This window comes from Oncorhynchus mykiss, chromosome 5 (genome assembly GCF_057628025.1).
Source record: "Oncorhynchus mykiss isolate SJ-2025 chromosome 5, ASM5762802v1, whole genome shotgun sequence".
Lineage (NCBI taxonomy): Eukaryota > Metazoa > Chordata > Actinopteri > Salmoniformes > Salmonidae > Oncorhynchus > Oncorhynchus mykiss.
Window position 1 is genome coordinate 65,188,293 of NC_143026.1, and position 27,338 is coordinate 65,215,630.

The following is a 27,338-nucleotide window of genomic DNA, read 5'->3' on the forward strand; positions in this document are numbered from 1 at the left end:
TTATGTCAACTGCTAGCCAAAGCAGGGCAGGATGAAAACTTAAACACACAAGTCTTTTGGTGAACAAATTATCAAAAGGAGATCTAAGCTACAAAGCAATAAGGCTGTGGAATATTTCATTTTCCGATGGCAGAGGCCTACGTCCTTTGAAATGATTGTCAGAAACAGAAGCTGTTTCTGCTTGCTTCACAGAGAAACATCCTCACATAAATCTCACATCATCCAAGTTTAATTTCCTGTTGGCAGACCAATCAGAAATCTCATCTCCAGACCCTAGGGCAGTGAAAACCAGCTCTCGATGAGGTTATTGAAACATGAGTGTAACACTCCACTCCTCCACATGCTCTCCCCCAGCTCCATCAGATAAAACTAAGGCGATGCTCTCATCTCAGACACAAAACTTTGGGCTGTCACTGTGTGTACTTTGTGTGTACAGGGCCACAGGGGAAATCCATATTTGTCATGAGTTGAATCATTTAATCGATTGTCTCCCAGCATCGCTCAGGCAACTGGGAAATGGCCAGTTCTACCTCCTGTGCACAGACAGAACAGGGGTTTCAGGTTTCATTAGTCGTATGTATGTGATACACATGGTAAACACCATCCAACTAAATGCTTACTGGCAGGTTCCAACAACAATAAGAAATAATAAAAGATAAGAATACAAACAAAGTAAATAGCTCAGTAGAATAAATATTTTAGCATAAGTCTAATACAGGAAGGAAAAATGTATAGTGCAATATTTAAGTGTTTTGAGAAGGGGGAATTGGGGGGCTAGTTTTAAAAATGCACAGTATTTAGCAATCATAATATGAGTCTGGTAGCAGCAGTTGTGATGTGTGTGTGTGTAGCATTAATGTGTCTGTGTAGCATGAATGTGTGTATGCATGTGTTGTAAAGGTGCAGAGAATCAGAGCAGGTGGTCAGTCCAGTTCAGGCACATTAAGGCACCAGTTCAAGTCCTAGGCTGTAATCATCACCTGCTTCAAGGAGACCACCATCATCCCAGTGCCCAAGAAAAACAAGGTGACACGCCCATGGATTGATGTTTCAGCATTGTCTCAATGAAGAGTTCGGCGTTCGACTAGCCACGTGTGACATGCACGCGCAGTTACAAGTTTGCTAGAGTGAGCGGCAGGCGGACTAGCAATTTCCACCGTCGTAGTACGGCTGCACCCTGAGCTGGGATATGAAGCTAACTGAAGCTGTCTAACTTCGGAAAACCCTGAGTAGATTGAGCTTGAGTTCTAGAATACCCCACAGGCATTGCATTACCTTTGTTTATATTGCATAGACCCCATAGACTGAGGAATATGGCACTTCATGACAAATGGTCATAAACTGACAGGCTATCGACATCAGTATCCACCCCATTAATACTGCATTACTAGCATCCTACACCGGGCTGTCACATTGGACATCAATTAATCATATTCTATTATGGGAAGAAAAATAATTAAAGTGAGGGAATGAGATCTTCTGGATGATGCATCTCTACCCGGCTCTCCCTTCATCTTTCTGTAATGCATTCTGGAGTGAGGAGCACCTTCAAATCACTAATCCATAAGCAAGGGGCATATATAGTATGAAATTGTAATCTAGTAACTAATTGGACAATTGGATTGCACTCTGTGTGGTGCTGCGTATGTTAATCAGTGTAAGCCCAGAAAAGCCTGTCTAAACGCAGTTTTAAAATGGCTGTAATTGGCCATCAGATTAATAGGAGCTATTTTGGTGTTTGGATCCAGAGGCCAGAAGTTGTAAGCTACAAGCAAATGAGGTCTCTATACATTATTCACGGTAAAAATTCTAAAAGAATGAAACAGAAAGTAATTGTTTAAGGAGGTACTTTTTTCTTTTACACCAGGTTAAATGTACAATGAATAAAAACAGCAACATGTCATAAATTGTAATGATAAAATCAGCATGATGTAATCAAAATGACATGTAACTGCAGGTGTTATGGGCATACTGAATCAAAGAGTCTGTCCTCCACTCAAGCAAATGACAATAACAGGCCATCTGGCCCTAATTGGGAAATACAGGGACTTTACAAGCCATCTCCACTCTCAAACTGAGTTTGAGTGTGTGCTACTGCTCAGCCCTTCAAAACAGACAGTTTAGACATTATCCATGCATTCATACTTCACTCATCAACTTGAAATAATCTCAGTCTGGAATGTGTGCAGCAGGTGCACAGTGTCCTCTTATGATCACGGAGTCAGGCTGAGGAGGAAAGGTGTTACTGACTACATTGGATCAGCTACTTTCAGGACTGAAAGTACAACTAGACCTTTTATTCCTGTTTGAAGGTATGATAGCCACTAGGAGCACGTGGCTAAACCAAACCCAGACAGTCTAATGGCCTTCAGTGGATCCAGATGATTTTGTTTGGATTTCATTACAGTTTCTCTAGCTGGAATAAGGGAGACTGGGATTAAATCAAGGGCACCGCCATCTTTGGTGGCCTGATTGTGAGTGACAGGGCCCTTAGGTAACCGTGCTAGTCATCTCTGGAGGGTCCCATCACGCAAGTGCACTTAAATCAACATTGATGGCCGAAAATGTGAATTCTCTGCATTTATCCCGGTCCTTTTTATCCAGCCAGTGCCATTCCTAGCCTCTGGCCCGTGTACTTAGGGAAGACGGTCTCTGTCCCTCCTTACATACACCCAATAAAGCAGTCACACAGATGATGGATGGCTGCTTAAATCCAAGGGGACTGCTGGTCAATAGGGGGAGGTGAAGCCCTGTGTGTGTGAGAGGCATAGGGAAAGACCAAAATAGTGAGACAGGGAGAGTAAGTACCAGGACCTTTGTGGCCTGACAGAGTCACATTGTAATCCAGCAGATAATATCCTACAGGTCAGAGTGCATGGGGAGCAGGTAGCACCTGCTGTCATTCAGTCAAGGTGACAATGTGCAGATGGCTGCAGTGTGCTGTGCCAAGTTACAGGGGGCCTGAACAGTGCCTCTACATTAAGCATACTGTATGGAGGTTAGTGTGGGCATCTGGCTCATGTAAGACACAACACCACAGCAAACTGATTATCCTTGACACTGCATGTCATTAGAGGGACAAAGTGTCACAAAAGCACACAAAAATTGCCCACAACCTTGCACAGCTGATACTATGCATGGACTTTCACACATGACCCTTCCCAGTGCTGTTTCAAAGCACATTGCAGTTGAAAGGCAGGGTGAGAGTGCTGGTGGTGTAAAGCCATGCAGACTCCATAGCTGACTAGAAGCACAGGTGGAGCCCAAGACTGAGCAGGCGCTCCTGCAAACACCCAGAGAGCCAAGGGAATCCCCAGGGACCAGCAACATCTGCTTTGTGTTTAGCACGCATTGCTCGCAGCAGCAACCCCACCATCCTCTTCCTACCCACATCCAAAAAACAGCTTTTAATTCATTCCAATTCTCAAGGTCATGTCTAGCTCTATTTTGAAGATCACTGGGGGGGAGGAGAAGCCTTAGTGAGGCAATCTAAAAGGTTCTGTCAAACATATGTTAAACGTACAGTCTACATTTCACTAGTAACTAAGTTGAATACAAATTTGGTTCTCGGTTTCATATTGCATGTTACGTGTGCACTCACAGCTCATGTTTGATTAGACAGAACGAAGACTAACCCACTAGAGTCGGCGAACAGATGAAACGGGCAAGCACCTGGAATACATTGAAGGGGCTTCAAGTGCTCTACACCTCCTACCCTCCTTTTGCATTGACCACAGTCCTCTTCAGCCTAGAGTGTGGCACCCTGGATGGGCATGTGCCCTTTACTGACCCCCTCTGTCCTGTCAGACAAGTACCACAGAGCCATGTGGCTTTCCTCAGAGACTGGGATACTTTCTTAGCTAACCAAGCTTGTATTTTAGCAGGGACACAAAGCAGTTTAGCTCCTTCGGTTTAGCATCATGAATATTCGAAGCATAAAAGGTGATGGGCAAAGGTATGAATGCGCAGTAGATTGTCAAAGTAGAGGTTAGCATAATGAGTGGAGTCTTTAACCAATGGGTGGTAGTGGCATCATTACATGCACTGAACAGTTCTGACAGCCAACCTAGAAACTAGCCACAGACATTTGCAATTATATAGCCATTGGAAATATAAACTGGTTGAGATGAGGCTACAAAGTCACCAAGTACATGTACGTTTTAATATGCACATGTAAGTAGACTGAATGGAACAGGCCTTAGTCAGTGTACAAGTCCATTCCTGCAGCTCAACTGGGATCTTACTTGACAGAGACTTAAGGGGTCAAGCAGCAACTCACTGTACAGGTGTTAACCATGAACCTCTTATGTTTCCATACATATGGTGACAACCATCAAATCATCCACTTGTCAACACTGCTAGATGTTTCAAGGATAAAACAAGAATCTAGTATTGCCATCTCCTGGTCAGTTATTACACTGCATGTCTGAAGCTACTAAGCACAATAAACCTGCACATAAAGATGAATGTTTTATTTAGTAAATTACAAAGCAAAAAGTGAATACTGGCATTGGAGGCTTACAGGTGGTGATAAAACTGAAGGCGGCGCACCTAAGGACCAATAAATAGTACTGTGTCAATTTACAAGTGGGCCATAGAAGACAATCAATATAAATGGTCAAACATCATACCAGGATTACAAATAGGTTGACCCTCAAGCATGTTAAAAAAAAAAAGTAAATGTTTGTCACACCAGATGTACCTGAAATGCCACCTTCCACTATGCCGTCTGAGGAACATTCTGCAAACAAGGCAAAAAGACAACTAGATTCAATGCCAATCTTCTATAGTCAGAGTACTTGCAGAATGATGAAAGGCAATGCCAACGAGATGCTCACTCTGTACCGTTTTAAGGTCATCGATCACAACCTTCCCTGAAACATCAATGTCACTTTCTGTGTCATTTTGAGAGTTATACTCCTCACTGTCAGTATCCACTGCACTCAGCTGTCAAAAAAAAGAAAGGTCTGGATAGTCAAGTATCAAATCAATGTGCCACAGGAAACTGAAGAAATGAGTTTAATGCGTGCATGTATTTTAGAGACCATATACTACTCATGTGAGATGAAGGGTTAGGCCTATTCAAAGGAAACCATAACAGGAGAACCCACCTCATAGTCAGGATCAACAGAAGGCTCCTCATCCTCTAGTTCCTGAGAGAGTGCCTCGACCCAGGTCTGCTGCTCCTCATCGTCATCAATGTCATCCTGCTTCCTCTTGTTGCCTTTCCCACAGAGCTTAGTGGGGGAGCAAAGCACCTCTGAAAAACAACCCAAATGAATAGTAGAATTCCCCCATACCATTTCAAGCACATGTCTCAATGCTGTATATAGAAACCATGACTATACATGCCTGGGGATACAGCACAGCCGATGCTGGTGCACACAGGGTAGCCCAGGGCGCTCTGCAGACGGCGAGGCAGGATGGCCAACAGGATGCGTGTGGCTCGACGCAGACGCTTGCGGCCTGCTAGACAGTGGCGGGCTGGACTAGGATTGTCATCCTCTTCTGGAGGAACAAAAGCCTCATCTGAAGGGGAGAAACCCAACAGCCACCAAAACCCACGGAGAGCACGCATCTGCAGACAGGAAGTATAATCACTGAGCTTTAAAAGCCATAATTCACATATCCAAGACAGATGCAAAGTGAGGACAGGTGCTTGTGGGATTAATATGGTGGCACATTTATGGAGGCCAATTATGGACACAAACTACTGAAACACAACCATCCCATGTCCAACATGTAAAATTCAAACTAACCAGTGAAGATAAATGAAGCTTAGGGAACATGCTTACCGCTAGTCTGACAGGCCAAAACTGTGACAGGCGACAGAGTACAGTGGTTAACACACTGTCTCTCTTCACCACAACTTTGTCCTGTGAAGGTAAAAATGGGTCAGTTATATATATATATATATATATATATATATACACAATTTTAAAAAACAAGCCACAAGGTAAACATAAAATATCAAGGTGTGCAGACAGATGGCTAGTTAGCGCATTGATGAAACACTTCGATATGAAATGTACTTTCATAGCAGGCTAGGACAATTAACGTAGGTTAGGAAATAAGTTCGCGAAAACGCTGTCCTAACATGCTACGAAAGTCACTTCGTGTCGTGAAAGGAGTGTCACAGAGCATTTCGTTAGTGTGCAGCCACTTGTGATGACAGATGCAACAGAAGCTAGCAGGCGTTCAAAGTTTCCCGCCGCAAAGAGCTCAATGTGTTAGCAAGTTAAACAACCTCAACAATAAAAGTTGCCGTCAAGTTCATCGGAGTACAAACATAATTTGCCCATATTACCTCAACACCGTCGTTGTCCTGTTCGATGGCGACGCTACATTCAGAGGTCATACTGCTCAATGTGGCGATAGATTGGAAGGAAGCTGATAACAGCGGTATGTGATCAGTGTTCTTATGAACCCCGGAATAGCAGAAGATGAGCCAATCACCCCACACAAACAATTAGGCTAACCGTGACCATTTATCGAATCACTAATTAGCGAAATTATGAATTATGGCAGCATCTGTAGAAAGGTATGGGCCAACATCAGATAGGCCGACAATAGCCTGTCACATTCGGTAGGCAAAATGTGACTAGTTCATATGCTATTCGGAACTAAACTCAGAAATGTCAGACTTGCTAACTCGTTGAATGCGGCATGTGTATAACTAGGTAACCAGTTAGCAAGTCGGACATTTCAGAGTTACGACTAGCACATGAACACAGCATTACACAGGCAAGGCAAAATAACTGATCTGTCTGGTCAAAAGAACAATTAGTGGAATAATAATCCGATTTGGGCTGCCTGTGTAAACACAGCCTAATGTTATTGAAAGTGAGAATTGAATAAATATAATAAACTGAACGAAAATGACAACTACTAATTATAATATTTACAAGGGAAAATATTGCTTTGTTTTGTTTTATTTTGTAAACAGTAAGGTGTTTATTTTATTTTGTGGTGTCCATCCATCTGAACAGGGATAACCAAACTTGGTTAGAGCTTCCGCCACTAGGCAGCACGTCACATTTACGCACGCACTTGCCACGTTCAAAACAACTGGGAAGTCGAAGACAAGAAAACAAGCGCCGACTGCGAAAATCGTTTTGGACGGTCTTCCAACTCGTAATTAAAAGTCGGAAACTCTGGCATTTTTCGATGGACCGAGTTTCCGACCGGAAGATCACTGATGTCATGATTTGACCTCGTTTTTCCCCCAAATAGTTGTCTTGAAAGCACCAACGGTACTCCAGGGGGAGTCACAGGTATAAAGCCCCACTGTTTTCTCTCCAGACCAATCTAACCTACCCAAGACACAAACTAATAGCACTGCTGAAAGGGAGAGAGAGAGAGAGACACATAGGCTAGCCTACACACACACGCACACAAACAACAGCCACAACGAAGAGAAACATGACAGCACCATCAGCATTGGAACTATTGGCAGTAGCACAAAACACTTTAATGCTGCAGAAATGTGGGATTTCTCCACACTGTGCAGGCACAGTTGCGCTCCAGCATGCGCTCTCTTGGGAGTTCCAGTTTACAATTCCCAGTCTTCACCATTCCCACAGCAATGATGGAGAGGAGGCATAGGAAGGCTTTGGGGGCCCTGAAGTGGACACCTGCTGTCTTCACCTGAGCGAAAAGCCCACTGGACCATCTCAGACCCCTTCACCTACAAGCGTTCTCCCCTCCTGTCCAACGCCTGTCCATAGAATATAGTATCTCACAGACTGAATCAGCACCAAAGGAGGAGATACTATGAACCATCTCCTCAGGCTCATCCTCCACCTCCTCATTGAAACATTTGTATGAATATGAAAGCTGATCCTTTCATAAACATTCTCCTCTAAAGACAGTTCAATATCTCATGAAATCCAGAATACTATACTGTAGATCCCCGCTATGGCTAGCCTTACATCTGTATGTTTTATTTAAGGGGCGTAATCTAAACCTTAATCCTCTCAACTGAATTTAACAGAAATCCTAATCCACCATACACTATCATTAACAACACATATGATACCTGAATATATTCAATGGTGTATTACACGCTTCAGATGACAATTTAAAGTTACATATCATAAAAGGATGATGTATTTCAGCATGTCCAACAGTCTGTAAAGCTTAAGTGCATGTTATTCAATGTGTGCTGATGCAACATCTGCTGTATGTGAGGTAGGGAGACCCTGTTCTCTGTGGCTCTTAGCATATGAAGGGGCTCTTAAGAGAAAGGACACTAGGGCCTAATTATGTTTACTCTGCAACCTTCTACTGATACTCATTATGCCTCCTCTCTCATAGATCATGAAGAGGAATTGTGCCTCACTGTGGAATAAATACGAAACCTACTTCTAAAAATAGATCACAAAAACCTTTTTGTCTGAAGAGCACTTGACCTAATATATTTCAATAATATAATGGAATAAGATATTCATATTCAGAATAATGCTTACCGCAAAGTAAGAAAGTATGGTAGCAGGAAGCCTAGCGTTGGGCAAGTAACTGAAAGGTTGCTGGTTGGAATCCCTGAGCTGACTAGGTGAAAAATCTGTCAATGTGCCCTTGAACAAGGCACTTAACCCTAATTGCTCCTGTAAGTCGATCTGGATAGGAGCGTCTACGTAAATGTAGGAACTTACAAACCTTATTGTTTAAATCTATTCATGCTAACCAATAGGCCTACAGTGTGCTATTATTATAACTGTATGAATTCTAATCCCTCTCTGCACAACAACAACCTTCCACGTCCCAAAGACTGAATGTCCAAGTAGGGTTTAACGCCTCCTCTCCTACTCAGCCTCAGGTTTGGGCCAGTAACTGTAAAGGTTGCTGGTTCGAATCCCCGAGCTAACTAGGTGAAAAATATGCTGATGTTCCCTTGAGAAAAGCACTTAACCCTAATTGCTCTGATAAGAGCATCTGCTAAATTACTAAGATGTTAAAATGTACTCACCTTACCTGCTGCATTGTTACTTTGATCCCACATGGCGATCTTTTCCCCGACATCTGCCCTGGCTTGCCCCCGCCACATTCCCCCCTCTCTCCTGAGCTTTTGTTTGCCTCCAGTGCACATACAGTGGGGCAAAAAATATTTAGTCAGCCACCAATTGTGCAAGTTCTCCCACTTAAAAAGATGAGAGAGGCCTGTAATTTTCATCATAGGTACACTTCAACTATGACAGACAAAATGAGAAAAAAAATCCAGAAAATCACATTGTAGGATTTTTAATGAATTTAATTGCAAATTATGGTGTAAAATAAGTATTTGGTCAATAACAAATGTTTATCTCAATACTTTGTTAAATGCCCTTTGTTGGCAATGACAGAGGTTAAACGTTTTCTGTAAGTCTTCACAAGGTTTTCACACACTGTTGCTGGTATTTTGGCCCATTCCTCCATGCAGATCTCCTCTAGAGCAGTGATGTTTTGGGGCTGTTGCTGGGCAACACGGACTTTCAACTCCCTCCAAAGATTTTCTATGGGGTTGAGATCTGGAGACTGGCTAGGCCACTCCATGACCTTGAAATGCTTCTTACGAAGCCACTCTTTGTTGCCCGGGCGGTGTGTTTGGGATCATTGTCATGCTGAAAGACCCAGCCACGTTTCATCTTCAATGCCCTTGCTGTTGGAAGGAGGTTTTCACTCAAAATCTCACAATACATGGCCCCATTCATTCTTTCCTTTACACGGATCAGTCATCCTGGTCCCTTTGCAGAAAAACAGCCCCAAAGCATGATGTTTCCACCCCCATGCTTCACATTAGGTATGGTGTTCTTTGGATGCAACTCAGCATTCTTTGTCCTCCAAACACGATGAGTTGAGTTTTTACCAAAAAGTTATATTTTGGTTTCATCTGACCATATGACATTCTCCCAATCTTCTTCTGGATCATCCAAATGCTGTCTAGCAAACTTCAGACGGGCCTGGACATGTACTGGCTTAAGCAGGGGGACACGTCTGGCACTGCAGGATTTGAGTCCCTGGCGGCGTAGTGTGTTAATGATGGTAGGCTTTGTTACTTTGGTCCCAGCTCTCTGCAGGTCATTCACTAGTTCTGGGATTTTTGCTCACCGTTCTGGTGATCATTTTGACCCCACGGGATGAGATCTTGCGTGGAGCCCCAGATCGAGGGAGATTATCAGTGGTCTTGTATGTCTTCCATTTCCTAATAATTGCTCCCACAGTTGATTTCTTCAAACCAAGCTGCTTACCTATTGCAGATTCAGTCTTCCCAGCCTGGTGCAGGTCTACAATTTTGTTTCTGGTGTCCTTTGACAGCTCTTTGGTCTTGGCCATAGTGGAGTTTGGAGTGTGACTGTTTGAGGTTGTGGACAGGTGTCTTTTATACTGATAACAAGTTCAAACAGGTGCCATTAATACAGCTAACGACTGGAGGACAGAGGAGCCTCTTAAAGAAGAAGTTACAGATCTGTGAGAGCCAGAAATCTTGCTTGTTTGTAGGTGACCAAATACTTATTTTGCACCATAATTTGAAAATGAATTCATTAAAATTCCTACAATGTGATTTTCTGGATTTTGTTCTCATTCTGTCACAGTTGAAGTGTACCTATGATGAAAATTACAGGCCTCTCTCATCTTTTTAAGTGGGAGAACTTGCACAATTGGTGGCTGACTAAATACTTTTTTGCCCCACTGTACACACACTGTAGACTTTGGACTGATCATAATTGTATGTAGGTGAATTAACTTGTGATGCTTATTACATGAGCTTACTCAGAAACACTAACTACTATAGGCCTACTATTTTTTTTTTTTAAATCTCAGACTTTTATAGCATATTGGACTCATAGAGAGCTACTCTCAAGTTATCTTGTTGAGGCGAGTGACTCTTTGAACTTACAATGGGATTGCCCCAAGCTGTAAACATTTTTTCTTGTGCTTTATCCTATTTGCCCCATGACTTTTGCGTGCTTTGTTGACTATGAACTTAATCGTTTACCCAACCATGGGACTGAAGTTTTTTCCCCCCACACTCGCGACACAGACTCTATTGGTTACATGAACTCTTGGCCTCCCATCCTATTCTAACTACATCTCGCCAGCTTTGTATTCATGTTACCTGATGAAATTGCAGTACAATAGGATCTTGTTGCCATCTGATGCACATTGAAATATCGTAAAAAATCAACACTCTCTCCCTGTCCTCTGCCGTGCCCTGATTGGATTACTGCTGATGATAACTGGAAATGTGCATGTACACCCTGGCCCGTCTACTGTTGCTAGCCCCAATTCTTACTTGTGCTCTGATATCTTCTTCACTGATTTCTGCTCTTGTAAAAGCCTGGGTTTTCTGCACGTTAACACTAGAAGGTTATTACCTAAAATGGATCAATTGAAAGCTTGGGTTCACAGCTCTAATCCAGATGTGTTGGTCATTACTGAGACGTGGTTAAGAAAGAGTGTTTTGAACACTGATGTTAACCTTTCTGGTTAGAACCTTTTTTGTCAAGACAGATCTTCCAAAGGTGGTGGAGTGGCAATCTTTACCAAAGAATGCCTTCGGTGCTCTGTTGTCTCTAACAAGTCTGTCCCCAAACTATTTGATAGCTGGTTTTAAGCATTAAGCTTTCAAATAGCTCTTTGTTGACTGTTGCTGGGTGTTATCGTCCTCCATCAGCACTGGCCTGTACCCTACCTGCCCTAAGGTCTCTCCTGGCCCCTTACACATAGTCTGAATTTGTCCTGCTAGGTGACCTAAACTGTGACATGCTTAAACCACCTGACCAAGTCCTAAAACAACTCCCTAAATCCTTCTCAGATTATTACCAATCCCACAAGGTATGACTCCAAACACCCAGAAAAGGCTACTCTCCTTAAATGTTATCCTCACAAATAATCCTGATTAGGTATCAGTCTGGTGTTTTCTTTAATGACCTTAGTGATCACTGTTTTACAGACTGTTTTCGTAATGGCTTCTCAGTTAAACGACCTGTCCTGATTTGTTATAGACGCTTGCTTAAAAACTTTAATGAACAAGCCTTCCTTCATGACCTGGCCCTCTGTCAAAGACACTTGGACCTTCTTTTTTGATATTTTCAGTGGTATTGTTAACAGACAACCCCCATAAAGAAAATGAGAATTAAAAACAGGTTCAACCCCTGGTTTGACCGTGATCTGGCAGAGTTACTCCACCTCAAGAACACCATTTGGTGAAAGGCTCGGCACACAAATGCTCAGGCTGACTGGCTCTCGTTCAGGTAAATGAGAAATAAGTGCACTCAGGCTATCCGGAAGGCCAAAGTTAGTTACTTTAAATAGCCGTTCTCTCTCTGTGGGTCTAACCCCAAGAAGTTCTGGAGAATGGTGAAAGACCTGGAGAATAAACCCTCCTCCTCACAGCTGCCCATGTCCCTCGATGTTGATGATGGGGTTGCTACTGACAAGGAGCGTATGTCTGAGCTGTTTAATCACCACCTCATTAAGTCAGGATTCCTATTTGACTCAGCCATGCCTCCTTTCCAGTCCAACATTTCCTCATCTCTCAGCCCTTCTAATGCAATTAGATTGATCACACGTGTTTGACCAAGAAGATGCATCATAAAGCAATTGGGGGCTAGCACATTGAAGAAGAAAAATGTGATTTGAGATCCAATCCATAAAAGACAAAGTACCAGGGAGGCAGAGACCAAGTGTGTGATGGATGTAACTTAAAAGGAAAGTGAGAGAGAAAAAAAAGAGTGTGTGAAGTTGGGTGTCTTTTTTGGTGTTCTTCCTCATTTTGTAGTTGAGGTTACTGCATAAGTACTGATATGCCCTCACACAGGCACTACTTTTCCGGTACCAACCTCAGACTGCAAAGATCAGAACAGCAGATAATTACATTCTCACAAGAAAGAGAGACAGAGATAGACAGACAGACAGTAAGAGAGAGAGAGCGAGCGAAAGAGAGGGAGAGAGGATATTAACGTGAACCTAAGCAATAATATTAGAGACCTCAAGTTCCATTTGAGTTTGACAGACTGCTATTTTGAGTGAGAGACTCCGTAACCAGGCAATGGATTGTGCAGCGATGGATTGTGCAACTCAGGGAGCAGAGAGACAGAGTGGACCCCCAGTGTTGCCTATCAAACAGCGCAGGTAAAACAAAAACATACAGTACAGAAACTGCATAGCACTCAGACTCTATGCAGCGTCTTGACAGTTTGACTGAACCTTTAAATGTGAGCTTCGTCAGAAAAACAATCAAGACACTGCATAGAGTCTATCTGAGTGCTATGCAGTTTCTGTACTGTAGGCGCTTATTTTAGGTAACTAGTTCAAAGGACAGCAGATCAATTAATGAATCTGATTGTGTGTGTGTGCGCGCTCAGGAGTCTCTACTCGCGAGGCTCTAGTATGGGTTCCAGTGTGGACCTGGAGTTGGATGGGAGTGTCTCTAGCCCATTGGGGCCCCATCAGCACCAGGGCTCTACCTGTACAGATGTGTTCTCTGCAGCCACTGATTGCCATGCACTCCAGTGTCCCATTCACCAGCGCTATGGTGAGTACAACACACACCTTTATCAGACACTGTAGTATTATATTATCCTGAAGATTTCAATTATAAAATGGATTAGGATATAAGTTCTTTAGGTATTTGCTTTTTCCCAGCTGAAATATTAAATAGAAAGTACTTGTATTTTACCCTCTCATTTTCCTGCTTCCCTTTTCTCATGTGAATTGAATGGGAGGAAGTGACACCTGAAACCAGGCCTATGCTGATAAATAACCACAACGTTTGTGTCCACATGTTTGTCACAAGCTCAACTGAATACAGTAGCTCTTGTCAAATATTTATTTATTTTTACATTTTACCCCATTTTTCTCCCCAATTTCGTGGTATCCAATTGTTTTAGTAGCTACTATCTTGTCTCATCGCTACAACTCCCGTACGGGCTCGGGAGAGACGAAGGTTGAAAGTCATGCGTCCTCAATCCAACCAACCAACCTTGGTTAGCGCACACTGCGCCCGGCCCGCCACAGGAGTCGCTGGTGCGCGATGAGACAAGGATATCCCTACCGGCCAACCCTTCCCTAACCCAGACGATGCTAGGCCAATTGTGCGTCACCCCACGGACCTCCCGGTCACGGCCGGTTACGACAGAGCCTGGGCGTGAACCCAGAGTCTCTGGTGGCACAGCTGGCGCTGCAGTACAGCGCCCTTAACCACTGCGCCACCCGGGAGGCCCCTCCTGTCAAATATTTAATCTACGTATCCAACAACAGTTTGAGATAAACATTGGCCGAAATGTTTTTGTTGTTGCAGAGTATTACTATTCTGTAATTTCTCTACCTTATTCTAAAGAAGTTCTCGATAATCATAGAGATTCAAAGCGTGGAAATAGGCAATGACTTCTCTGGAAAGTCTATTACATGTTCTGTATTTCCCTTTATCTTTCAGACCCCTCTTACTGTCATCAAGAGAGGTTTTTCTCAGATAGCACCACCCCTCCACCAGTGCCCAAGAAGAGGCTGGCTCGAACCCTTTCCCTACCAGGGGTCTATCTGTGTCCCCTTTCCCCACTACCCTGCAGTCACCAAAACTATGACAACCCTCTCTACATGCTGGTCCCCAACGCAGGCACTCAGCCCCATGTAGAGATAGACGAAGAAAGACCAGTCCAGAAGAGCCCTCTCAACTTGCAGCCGCTGTCTCAACTGGACTTCGATACACCTGATGAACAGCTTACCTACTTCTTCAGCAGTTTCTACAACCAAGGGGACATTTCTCAAGGTATTCAGCATCGCCACCTACTGTTCCTGAGGCGTATGGAACAGCGCATGGAGGCTGGGGTTCTCCTGATGAGAGAGTCTGGCGAAGGCCTTGTTGCATTTCAGCCCCAAGATTTCCTACTGTGTGAAAACTACCAGCCCAAGCAGATAGCAGGTTCACTGTACTACAGCCTGCATAGCCCAAAGTTTCCAGGGAGGATAATCGCAGCTAAGGTAAGGTTATGCTCATGATCTCAGGGCATTAGTGATTTAAGCGGCCGCTAGGGGGCCCTCGACCCAAATTATTTTAAATGTTTTTAGGAACTCTGTTGAGAGTTAGAATAGTAGAATACCCAAGGTGCAGTTTCACAATTCATGTTTTTCATTAGATTATAAATTAGTCTGACCAGTTATCTAAACTTGTAGCTAGTAATCATGGTTTATTACTGACAGGGCACACGGGGCACGAGCCCAGGGACCGTGACCACCAGTGGGCCCCCGTTGATTTTGTTAGTCACTCTCACTCAGATATCATAAGTCATGGCAAAATGTGTAGAATTGCAGAAATGTGGTTTTAAACTGCTCAAATATCTCTCCACCCTATGGTTCAATTTGTAGAATTGCAGGAAGTTCGCTGTAAAACTGCACATTTTTTTCTCCGCCCCATGGCACAATTTATAGAATTGCATAAAATGTGTTAGAAAATTGCGAAATCTTCTCTCCACCCATGGCAAATTGTATATAATTGCAGGAAATTAACTACAGCAAAAACTCTGAAATCGCGAGGGGGGGCCACTTAAATGTTTTATCCCTGCCCCCAAAAGCCAAGGGCCAGCCCAGCCTACTCTATGCGTAAACCAGTTTGTGCATCATGCTCAAGCAGTATTCCAAATCAAATCAAAGTTTATTTGTCACGTGCGTCGAATACAACAGGTGAAGAAGACCTTACAGTGAAATGCTTACTTACAGGCTCTAACCAATAGTGCCAAAAAAAGGTATTAGGTGAACAATAGGTAAGTAAAGAAATAAAAACAACAATAAAAAATGACAGTGAAAAACAGCAGCGAGGCTATAACAGTAGCGAGGCTACATACAGACACCGGTTAGTCAGGCTGATTGAGGTAGTATGTACATGTAGATATGGTTAAAGTGACTATGCATATATGATGAACAGAGAGTAGCAGTAGCGTAAAAGAAGGGTTGGAGGGTGGTTGATGCAGATAACAATGCAGATAGCCTGGTTAGCCAATGTGTGGGAGCACTGGTTGGTCGGGCCAATTGAGGTAGTATGTACAGTGCCTTGCGAAAGTATTCGGCCCCCTTGAACTTTGGGACCTTTTGCCACATTTCAGGCTTCAAACATAAAGATATAAAACTGTATTTTTTTGTGAAGAATCAACAACAAGTGGGACACAATCATGAAGTGGAACGTCATTTATTGGATATTTCAAACTTTTTTAACAAATCAAAAACTGAAAAATTGGGCGTGCAAAATTATTCAGCCCCTTTACTTTCAGTGCAGCAAACTCTCTCCAGAAGTTCAGTGAGGATCTCTGAATGATCCAATGTTGACCTAAATGACTAATGATGATAAATACAATCCACCTGTGTGTAATCAAGTCTCCGTATAAATGCACCTGCACTGTGATAGTCTCAGAGGTCCGTTAAAAGCGCAGAGAGCATCATGAAGAACAAGGAACACACCAGGCAGGTCCGAGATACTGTTGTGAAGAAGTTTAAAGCCGGATTTGGATACAAAAAGATTTCCCAAGCTTTAAACCTCCCAAGGAGCACTGTGCAAGCGATAATATTGAATTGGAAGGAGTATCAGACCACTGCAAATCTACCAAGACCTGGCCGTCCCTCTAAACTTTCAGCTCATACAAGGTAAAGACTGATCAGAGATGCAGCCAAGAGGCCCATGATCACTCTGGATGAACTGCAGAGATCTACAGCTGAGGTGGGAGACTCTGTCCATAGGACAACAATCAGTCGTATATTGCACAAATCTGGCCTTTATGGAAGAGTGGCAAGAAGAAAGCAATTTCTTAAAGATATCCATAAAAAGTGTTGTTTAAAGTTTGCCACAAGCCACCTGAGAGACACACCAAACATGTGGAAGAAGGTGCTCTGGTCAGATGAAACCAAAATTGAACTTTTTGGCAACAATGCAAAACGTTATGTTTGGCGTAAAAGCAACACAGCTGAACACACCATCCCCACTGTCAAACATGGTGGTGGCAGCATCATGGTTTGGGCCTGCTTTTCTTCAGCAGGGACAGGGAAGATGGTTAAAATTGATGGGAAGATGGATGGAGCCAAATACAGGACCATTCTGAAAGAAAACCTGATGGAGTCTGCAAAAGACCTGAGACTGAGATGGAGATTTGTCTTCCAACAAGACAATGATCCAAAACATAAAGCAAAATCTACAATGGAATGGTTCAAAAATAAACATATCCAGGTGTTAGAATGGCCAAGTCAAAGTCCAGACCTGAATCCAATCGAGAATCTGTGGAAAGAACTGAAAACTGCTGTTCACAAATGCTCTCCATCCAACCTCACTGAGCTCGAGCTGTTTTGCAAGGAGGAATGGGAAAAAATGTCAGTCTCTCGATGTGCAAAACTGATAGAGACATACCCCAAGCGACTTACAGCTGTAATCGCAGCAAAAGGTGGCGCTACAAAGTATTAACTTAAGGGGGCTGAATAATTTTGCACGTCCAATTTTTCAGTTTTTGATTTGTTAAAAAAGTTTGAAATATCCAATAAATGTCGTTCCACTTCATGATTGTGTCCCACTTGTTGTTGATTCTTCACAAAAAAATACAGTTTTATATCTTTATGTTTGAAGCCTGAAATGTGGCAAAAGGTCACAAAGTTCAAGGGGGCCAAATACTTTCGCAAGGCACTGTACATATGTACATGAATGTATAGTTAAAGTGGCTGTGCATATATGATAAACAGAGAGTAGCAGCAGCATAAAAAAGGGCTGGGGGTGGCACACAATGCAATTAGTCCAGGTAGCCATTTGATTACCTGTTCAGGAGTCTTATTGCTTGGGGGTAAAAAACTGTTGAGAAGCCTTTTTGTCCTAGACTTGGCAGTCCGGTAGTAGAGAGAACAGTCTATGACTGGGGTGGCTGGGGTCTTTGACAATTTTTAGGGCCTTCCTCTGACACCACCTGGTGTAGAGGTCCTGGATGGCAGGCAGCTTAGCCCCAGTGATGTACTGGGCCGTACGCACTACCCTCTGTAGTGCCTTGCAGTCAGAGGCTGAGCAATTGCTGTACCAGGCAGTGATGTAACCAATCAGGATGCTCTCGATGTTGCAGCTGTAGAACCTTTTGAGGATCTCAGGACCCATGCAAAATCTTTTTGGTTTCCTGAGGGGTAATAGGCTGTCTTGGTGTGTTTGGACCATTCTTGTTTGTTGATAATGTGGACACCATGGAACTTGAAGCTCTCAAACTGCTCCACTACAGCCCCATCGATGAGAATGGGGGCGTACTCGGTCCTCCTTTTCCTGTAGTCCACAATCATTTCCTTAGCCTTGGTCACGTTGAGGGACAGGTTGTTATTCTGGCACCACACGGTCAGGTCTCTGACGCCTCCCTATAGGTTGTCTCTTCGTTGTCGGTGATCAGGCCTACCACTGTTGTGTTGTCTGCAAACTTAATGATGGTGTTGGAGTCGTGCCTGGCTATGCAGTCGTGGGTGAACAGGGAGTACAGGAGGGGACTGAGCACACACCCCTGGTGGGCTCTAGTGTTGATGATCAGCGTGGCAGATGTGTTGATACCTACCCTCACCACCTGGGGGCGGCCCGTCAGGGAGTCCCGGATCCAGTTGCAGAGGGAGATGTTTAGTCCCAGGATCCTTAGCTTAGTAATGAGCTTTGAGGGTACTATGGTGTTGAACGGTGAGCTGTAGTCAATGAATAGAATTGTCACATAAGTGTTTATTTTGTCCAGGTGGGAAAGGACACGGTGGAATGCAATAGAGATTGCATCATCTGTGGGTCTGTTTGGGCGGTATGCAAATTGGAGTGGGTCTAGGGTTTCTGAGATAATGGTGTGGATGTGAGCCATTACCAGCCTTTCAAAGCACTTCATGGCTACTGACGTTAGTGCTACGGGTCGGTAGTCATTTAGGCAGGTTGCCTTTGTGTTCTTGGGCACAGGGACTATGGTGGTCTGCTTGAAACATGTTGGTGCTACAGACTCAATGTTGGACATGTTGAAAATGTCAGTGAAGACACCTACCAGTTTGTCAGCACATGCTTGGAGCACACGTCCTGGTAATCCATCTGGCCCCGCAGCCTTGTGTATGTTGACCTGTTTAAAGGTCTTACTCATGTCGCCTACGGAGAGTGTGATCACACAGTCGTCTGGAACAGCTGATGCTCTCATGCATGCCTCATTGTTGCTTGCCTCGAAGCGAGCATAGAAGTGATTTAGCTCATCTGGTAGTCACTGGGCAGCTCGCGGCTGTGCTTCCCTTTGTAGTCTGTAATAGTTTGCAAGCCCTGTCACATAAGACAAGCGTCGGAGCCGGTGTAGTATGATTCAATCTTAGCCCTGTATTGACGCCTGTTTGATGGTTCGTCGCAGGGCATAGCAGCATTTCTTGTAAGCTTCCAGGTGAGAGTCCCACACCTTGAAAGCGGCAGCTCTACCCTTTAGCTCAGTGTGAATGTTGTCTGTAATCCATGGCTTCTGGTTGGGGTATGTACGTACAGTCACTGTGGGGACGACGTCCTCGATGCACTTATTGATAGAGCCAGTGACTGATGTGGTGTACTCCTCAATGCCATCGGAAGAATCCAGGAACATGTTCCAGTCTGTGATAGCAAAACAGTCCTGTAGTTTAGCATCTGCTTCATCTGACCACTTTTTTATAGCCAGAGTCACTGGGCTTCCTGCTTTAATTTTCCTGCTTGTAAGCAGGAATCAGGAGGATGGAGTTGTGGTCGGATTTACCAAATGGAGGGTGAGGGAGAGCTTAGTGCGCGTCTCTGTGTGTGGAGTACAAGTGATCTAGAATTTTTTTCCCTCTGGTTGCACATTTAACATGTTGATAGAAATCTGGCAGAACTGATTTAAGTTTCCCTGCGTTAAAGTCTCCGGCCACTAGGAGCGCCACATCTGGGTGAGTGGTTTCCTGTTTGCTTATTTCCTTATACAGCTGACTGACTGCGGTCTTAGTGCCAGCATCTGTCTGTGGTTGTAAATAAGTTCATGCAGTTTATGCATCATGCTCAAGCAGTATTCATACTCGAGTCATGTGCACAATGCAAAAGTCAAGCAGAATGCAAACACAGCTGCACCAAATGTAAAAAGCCACGATAAGGCCAAAAGCCAAAGATAGAGATAGAGATAGAGATAATCAACAAAAGGGCTCATTTCTAAGCTCTACCTCAAGCAACAGTCATGTTTTGCACCATTATATAGCAAGTTTGGCAACCCCCGACTCCAGTGACACATTTCCTCTGAACTGTCAACAGGTGTTGAGCAACCCAACAGACTGTACAGACAACAGCAAACATCCATGTCTTAGAAAGGCTTATTAGCATTAGGAAGAGTAGCTTCTGTTTTAGCAGCAGCTAATGGGAATCCTAATTTTAGATTAGGGGTCTTTTGTTAGACTGTGAATGAATCATATATGACTGTACAATAGAGGAGAAAAACAACTTTTAATGTGACTAAGCCTTGTTAAGGAAGTGAAAGGGTTTTTTTTGTTCTAATTTCCTCCCCGGTTTCATTCCCAGGTAAGCAGTGAAGTTGGCCCCTTGTCTCAACCTACCTCAGTGCCGCCCAATGTCAACATTCAGCAGGTCATTGTATCTTTCCCATTATGCCCAGCACTGGAGAAAGAACCTGGAACCAAAAACACAACCACTTCAGACTCCTCACAGTCTGATCAGACAGGGACAGAATCACCAGATGAGAGCAGAATTGAGGCAGACCAAAGTCAAGCGGAGTCTGAGGAGAGCAATGGACCCACAGTTGCTTCACTATTGCTCAAGGGATATGCAGTGACAATTGAGAGAGACTTACCACAGGCTACTTTGGAAGACTTTGTACAAGAGGGAAGGTTCCTGCGGAGCTTTAAACCATTAGTGTATGAAAGGCAACTGAGTATTCTGCTGCTACAGTTAGCCTTGGGGTTACAACACCTGTGCAGTAATGCAGCCACCTGCGCTGAGCTGAAGGCTCAAGGCATCTTGCTGGTATGGCCAAGGGAGAGAGGGCAGGAAACAGAGGCAGACAAAGCAGAAGAAAGTGGAAGAAGTGAAGAAATTGAGTTATTGGAGAATGAAAAGATAAAAGGAGAGATTCAGGAGCTATGGAGAAAGTGGGGAACCCCTCGTGTGGCGTTGACCAATCACACCAGTCACAGTGACCCCAGTCTCTTTCAGCCTGCTCATGCACCTCCATCCATACAGTCTCAGTTCGGAGTGTTGCTAGAGTACTGCCTGTACCTCTCTGACAATGCTCCCTCTCAACATACACAGAGTTCAGATGGCGCCATCCAGAGCTCCCCATATCTACCAGGGCTTCTCCAACTAGCCTCCTGGCTTCAGGATGAGGGTAGTGGGCTACAGATAGCAGACGTAGTGGGGGTCCTGCAGGCTCTGCTCTGGGGTCCACGTGTTGAGCTCTTCAGGGTAAATGCCAACGTGCCTTCCACTCTGCACAACTGGCTGTCAGTCAAGCAGGCCCTTCTGATGCTGAAGCTGGCAGAGAGAGGGCTGATCCAGGACCTGCCCAGTCTGGACTGGGAGCACTGCCTGTGTCTACAGTACATCTCCTTCACTGACTCTGAAACTGTGATGAGGGCCACAGCTCGACTAGGACTCCACAACACAATGGACAAGAAGTTGTGATTACTCATATCTGTTTATTGAAGTTAACACCGCTTGAATTAATGATTCTCCAATCAAGGGTTTCCCAAACTGGGTCCTGAGCCCCCCCCACCCTGGGTGCACATTTTGTTTGTTACCCTAGAACTACACAGCTGATTAAAATAACTACTCATCAAGCTTTGATTATTTGAATCAGATGTGTAGTGCTAGGGCAAAATACTAAATGTGCACCCGGGTGGGGTCCCAGGACAGACTTAGGGATACCCTGCTCTAATGTAAAATGTGGATGATATTTAACGTTCATGTTGTCAGAATCTATCTTGAACATCTGGAATGCATTAAAGGTTTGCTTTTTTATTAGACATTTTTCCACAGTATTGCTTTCCAAGGATATTGAGCAAATTACATATCAGCTCCAAATCAAATGTATATGCACTGTGTTCTATAATTAACATTTCATGGATCCAAGGAGCCCCATTAAAGATTTTAAAAGATCAACTTAAAGTGCATTATGTTAAATTCAACACAGAGTTTAAACAGATACTTCTACAACTCTGGTACGTGTGCCCACAAAATACAACGTCTTGTAAATCGTTACACATATTTCAATGCCCTTTCCCCAATTCCTACACACATAACAAGTGGATTTATGCCTTATGGTTAAGGTGAGCACTTTTATTCGGGCACTTGTTACAACATGCAGATTTCAGTCAAGTGGATCAAAACTAGAAATCAAAGTTCATGCACACATTAAAATCAAATCAATATAAAACATGAAAATCAACTTGAAATACCCAAGGAAACATAACTAACATAACATGAATATGCAGCATGGACATTTTCACCATAAATTGTACAGCCTAGAGATGATCATTGTAGTGGATGGGGAAGGAGGAAATCAGTACTACACATGGAAATTAGTACAGTGTTGAGGAAACATTTCCCAGATTTAATAAGGATACATTCTTGGTTTAACATTACACACTAGTTCAAATGTCATTGTAATACATCACATCAAAGTAAATCAACTATTTCACAGGAAATCTTGACCTTAATGAATTTTGATCATATTTATTTTCCCTAAGTGATGAAGTGGGATGGGGAAGGGTATGTAAAAGCTAACGTGTGTGTGTGTGTGTGTGTGTATATATATATATATATATATGCATTTGTGGCATGTGCATGACCCATTATTAATCGTCGAAGGAGTCTCGTTCGATTCTGTAAGCCATGAAGAAAGCATCGGGGCGGGTAGGGACGAGTGGATGACCCGGTCTCACAATCTCAAAGCCCAGGAAGCTGAAGGTACGCAGCAGAGATGCTGAAGAGAGAAAAGGACAGTGAGAGAACTGCCTCATAACAAAGCACATAAAGTATTAACAGAGGTGTTTGACTGAAAGCAGACACACAGTGACTTACCTCTGTCGTCTCGGTTCTTGTGGAAGCAGATGAAGACATGGTCAACCTGCAGCTTCTCTTCCGCACATTCCAGCAGGAGAGCGAAACTGGAGAGATTAAGTAAGTCAATGAGTTATGAAGGTAGTGCATTGCAGTCAGCAAGTTTAGATGGTACAATGACTCTCCACACTAGTTGTAGAATTTTACACACCGGCAATGGCAGAGTGATTTCTGCACATTGCGCCTTTAAAAGACAACAAAAACAGTGTAAAGTAAAACCAGAGGACAACGAGAGGTTGTACTTGCATTGGATCACTGACCTGTCTTTGCTGCCCTCGGGCAGAGCTCCAGGGGGGATCTCGATGTAGATGTTCCCCCCTTTCAGCACCCCCCTCCAGACACAGTGCTTGCCCTCTGAGCAACGAGGCTCAAAGAGCAGCAAACGCACTCTGCCATTGGCGGGGGGCGGCTCCTCAAGAACCAGCAACCGAGCATCCTGCAGGAGAATGGAGAAATTAGCAGGTATGAAGAGAGGTTTGATACAGGTAGCTTAACACCAGATGATGGAGAAAGAGAAGAGAGTGGCCTCACAGAGTAGAATAGCTTAGCTGAAAGATTGCGATCCCGCTGGTCATTCCCTCGCCCACCTGGGATCTTTAGGGGTGGGTGAGGGGCATCAGGAACACCACAGAGGCCCCGGACACGGGTTACTGCAACAGCGGGAACACCGCCTCGGACTGGAGGACACAGAAGAACTGAGCCATTATTCCTCAAGGATTCACTGACTATGAGCTAGCCTAACTGGAGACCAGGAAAAATGTCCCTTTGGAAGTCTATGTATCATCATTCTAGTCCATGTACCTCACATGACTAATATGGTAAAACATTGTCATTTGAATAGGTACCCTAACCAGGACAAAGGATTGAAGTTCAAACTGTTCCACTGACTAAATCTTTACATGTCTGAATGGAACACTTTGCTTGAGGCTAAATAAGTAACAGGCAGGAGATATTTTATTTGCTTTGTTGGCAACAAAGCACATTCGGTAACAGGATGTCCCAATGAGTTATGACAAAATGACTGCCTTCCCTCAGGTTGCTACCTTTGTAATGCTACCTTTGTAATTGATTCCCAGTTGACATCACTGATTAATCAGAGAGGACTGTCACAGTAGGAGTAGCCTATGGGGAGAGATGACTGCTACGTGTGGCAAAAAAGGTGGTGACAATGTCAATGGAAAAATACTGAGAACAATTTCAGCTAAAAATGGTGGTAAAAATAGTGTGTCGTTTTTTGGCCTAATTTAAGTCTGCACGGAGGACAAAAACACTGACCTCTTACGTCATTGAGACATGTGCCAGATTACCCACTCCACCGATCAGCCATTTTGCATAAGCCACAACGTGAGTGTGTGTTCTAGTTAAGATTCAGAATAAGCTTTTGTGTGGGGGTTGCGCTAGCAGAGGTGAATATGCCAATTCTCAGAGGTCGAAAAGTGAACAACCCCCATTAAGGGTGGCATACTGCTCACGGACGCGCTCTTACGCAAACACCACTCCAGCGTTATATGTGGAGCAGGCATGTGAAAGCAAAGTAAGAAGCATTGTGTCAACCTTGGAGCTCAACCTCTGAGTAACAGTGATATACCTCAACCATCGTCAAGATGGCGTCATAGGCTCTTCATTTGTGCGGCATATTGACTGGAATCCCTAATAAGTGGTCCTAGTGAATAAGGTTCCTTTGGAAACTGCATGACCAGATCGCAAATAATATCCAACTAGCATCCTTATGTCAAATCCCTGTCCGTTCGCATTCCACCTGCACGTTGTTCCCGCAGATTCAACAGCACTGCTATTCTATGCCAAGTTAAGCCTCTTCACAATACTCCTTAAAATCCCCATTACACTCTGCTACACAGTAGGCAATATTCATGAAGAGGCTTAAATTGTGACAACTGGCTTAGTCAGGTGGGAGATGAGTCTCCACCACTTGCGTAAGAGCCATTAACAGTTGAATGAATGCGATGTGGAAAAATACTGTCTCGCAGAGAAATACAAATAGATATTAGGCCAAAGGGAAATAATTTTGAGGCATTCATGGACACCTAACCTCTACTCAAATCACTTAAAATGGTGGGGACTAAGTTTCAAGAGGCCTCTTCATCTAGTAAACAGACTGCTGCTCAATGTCCCACCAACATAACAGACCATAAATAACAGCATTTTACACCCATTGGGAACAGACTTGACCAAAACAAAATGTGCAAATAGCTAGGTTGTTTTTAGCTAAATGACCTACCTTTAGAGACTGTACATCCGGTACTTTGGTTTTTAGGCACAAGTACTGACTGGGAACTGACCAATAGGTAAGTTAGCTAGCTGTCACTCATGTTATTCTTAAACTAGGATAACAGTCATTCAAGCCATCAAAGCTATAAATTGGCCAAACAATTATTGGCTAATAAATCACATTGAATGTGAGTGAACAGATATGATCTTGATACCGGCAGGTGAGCAGCTAACAAGTGTTGAAGGGTTGCAAGTTAAATATTTGCTGTAATGGCTAGTAACAGTAGCTAGTATCCTTTTCATATACAGACAAAAAATCTGTATTTAGTGAGTCTGCTCGATCATTAAGTAGGTGAACTGGACAATTTTCTTGTCCTGCTTTCAAAATGTAACGAGTACTTTTGGGTGTCAGGGAAAATGGAGTAAAAAAACAAAAATGTATTTAGGAAACATTGCCTTTTTTTTAAATATTTTTTTACTGGTAACATACCACATCTTGTCTGAAATGGGTATAGACAACGACATGGCTATTGCTTTAAAATCGCGAGCCAGCTGGCTAACTAGTTTACTAACATCTCCCAGAACATTCGACGAAATAACATGGGTCAGTCCATTAATTCCGCCATTATTGAGAAACATATTGCCGTAACGTTAGATCGTTTGTTTCTTAATCTCACATATGAAGCAAGTAAACAGTACATTGTCGACAAAGCTAGTAAACGAACATTAGCTGGTAAACTGGCTAGCTAGTTAGCTACCGAACACCTGTCCTTAGCCAGAAACATCCGCAGAATGCTAAATTACAAATTATTGTTCGAACCGCATCCAACTTTAATAAGCACAATTATACAGGCATCGATCAAAGCTAAATACAGTTATTCAACTTTAATAAGCACAATTATACAGGCATCGATCAAAGCTAAATACAGTTATTCAACTTTAATAAGCACAATTATACAGGCATCGATCAAAGCTAAATACAGTTATTCAACTTTAATAAGCACAATTATACAGGCATCGATCAAAGCTAAATAGTTATTCAACTTTAAGATAAATAACGAGTTTAGAACAATATTGTTCCACGTACTCGTTATTAGATACATAGCTAATATCCCCTGTAAACAAGTGGCATGTATATACTAACGTTAGCTGCGTAGGCCTCTGTGGCTAATGAATTAGCATAGCCCTTCTGGAGTTAGCTAAATATAAATTACTAACTAAATTACACTATCATAACTCACCTTTCACTTTCTGGGTTATTACTGGGCAGTTCGATAACTGGCATTGTAGATATCGTTTTCTCTTTTTCTCTGACAAAACAGTGGCTATTTAATATCGTCTTGCGTTTGGATTTAACCATAAGGCCAACGTCCAAGCCAGCAGATCCCTCTTGACTCTCTCCTCACCAAATGATTTTACGTAGGCTCAGGCTGCCAGAGCACAAGGGGAGGGCTGCTCGAGACAGAGGTCCCAAAGGAGAGGGAGTGTACCAAATACATGACGTTTGATGAATTAAAGGTCCAATGCAGCCGTTTTTATCTTGATATCAAATCATTTCTTGGTAACAATTAAGTACTTAAGTACCTTACTCTGATTGTTTTAAATTAAAATGGTCAAAAAGAAACATAAATAGCTTCTTAGCAAAGAGCAATTTCTTGAGCAAGAAATTTGCTAGGACTATTTGGGAGTGGGGAGGGGAAAACTGAAAACTAGCTGTTATTGGCAGAGAGGTTTGGAACTCTCTTTCTTATTGGTCTGTTAAAGTTATCCTAGGTACATAAAGCATCATCCATTAAGGCTGCAACGGCATAATTTCCATTCTTAAAGCAGCCTGTTACTCAGGCCCTGAAGCCAGGATATGCATATAATTGGTACCATTGGAAATAAAACACTTTGAAGTTTGTATAAATATTAAAATAATGTAGGAGAGTATACCACAATGGATATGGTAAGAGAAAATCCAAAGAAAAACCAACCAAATTGTTTTTTTTTTTGAGAGAGAGAGAGAGAGAGAGAGACCATGCTCTTCCAATGGCCGGTATAAGGGCATACTCAA

General features: G+C 43.2%; 3 protein-coding genes across 6 annotated transcripts; 1 reads left to right on the forward strand and 2 right to left on the reverse strand.

The window, feature by feature from the left end:
• Window positions 1-4,457: 4,457 nt before the first annotated feature.
• Window positions 4,458-6,863, reverse strand: org (oogenesis-related gene). 4 transcript variants are annotated; one of them, XM_021603825.3, is made up of 7 exons: window positions 6,308-6,863; window positions 5,796-5,876; window positions 5,353-5,578; window positions 5,112-5,260; window positions 4,846-4,947; window positions 4,703-4,741; window positions 4,458-4,551 (listed from the first exon to the last, which is right to left on the reverse strand). In XM_021603825.3, exons 1-6 carry the CDS (start codon window positions 6,356-6,358, stop codon window positions 4,721-4,723), a joined length of 630 nt encoding a protein of 209 aa, XP_021459500.3. In that variant the 5' UTR covers window positions 6,359-6,863; the 3' UTR covers window positions 4,458-4,551; window positions 4,703-4,720. The 4 variants fall into 4 exon arrangements, with proteins under 4 accessions (XP_021459500.3, XP_021459501.3, XP_021459499.3 ...); XM_021603826.3 differs by having other exon boundaries at window positions 4,694-4,741; XM_021603824.3 differs by having other exon boundaries at window positions 4,839-4,947.
• Window positions 6,864-10,989: 4,126 nt separating this feature from the next.
• Window positions 10,990-22,093, forward strand: peak3 (PEAK family member 3). The gene is made up of 4 exons (XM_021603827.3): window positions 10,990-13,113; window positions 13,347-13,516; window positions 14,417-14,961; window positions 20,498-22,093. The coding sequence occupies exons 1-4, from the start codon at window positions 13,031-13,033 to the stop codon at window positions 21,614-21,616; spliced, it is 1,917 nt and encodes a 638-aa protein (XP_021459502.3). The 5' UTR covers window positions 10,990-13,030; the 3' UTR covers window positions 21,617-22,093.
• oaz1a (ornithine decarboxylase antizyme 1a) lies at window positions 21,611-26,746 on the reverse strand. Its single transcript, XM_090235544.1, is given in 6 exon segments — window positions 21,611-22,916; window positions 23,015-23,100; window positions 23,314-23,489; window positions 23,585-23,671; window positions 23,673-23,730; window positions 26,524-26,746. Coding segments are annotated over 6 exon segments (654 nt in total). The 5' UTR covers window positions 26,643-26,746; the 3' UTR covers window positions 21,611-22,788.
• Between the last annotated feature and the right edge of the window lie 592 nt (window positions 26,747-27,338).

Excerpts from the sequence above, each read along its gene's own strand:
- org (XM_021603823.3), bottom strand. The coding sequence starts at position 6,358 with ATGACCTCTGAATGTAGCGTCGCCATCGAACAGGACAACGACGGTGTT. Across the intron at positions 5,261-5,352 it reads CGGCTGTGCTGTATCCCCAG|AGGTGCTTTGCTCCCCCACT; the intron begins GCATGTATAGTC and ends GTTGTTTTTCAG. Across the intron at positions 4,552-4,693 it reads TGGCATTTCAGGTACATCTG|GTGCGCCGCCTTCAGTTTTA; the intron begins GTGTGACAAACA and ends ATTGGTCCTTAG.
- peak3 (XM_021603827.3), top strand. The coding sequence starts at position 13,031 with ATGGATTGTGCAGCGATGGATTGTGCAACTCAGGGAGCAGAGAGACAG. Across the intron at positions 13,517-14,416 it reads TCCCATTCACCAGCGCTATG|ACCCCTCTTACTGTCATCAA; the intron begins GTGAGTACAACA and ends TTTATCTTTCAG. Across the intron at positions 14,962-20,497 it reads GGAGGATAATCGCAGCTAAG|GTAAGCAGTGAAGTTGGCCC; the intron begins GTAAGGTTATGC and ends TTTCATTCCCAG.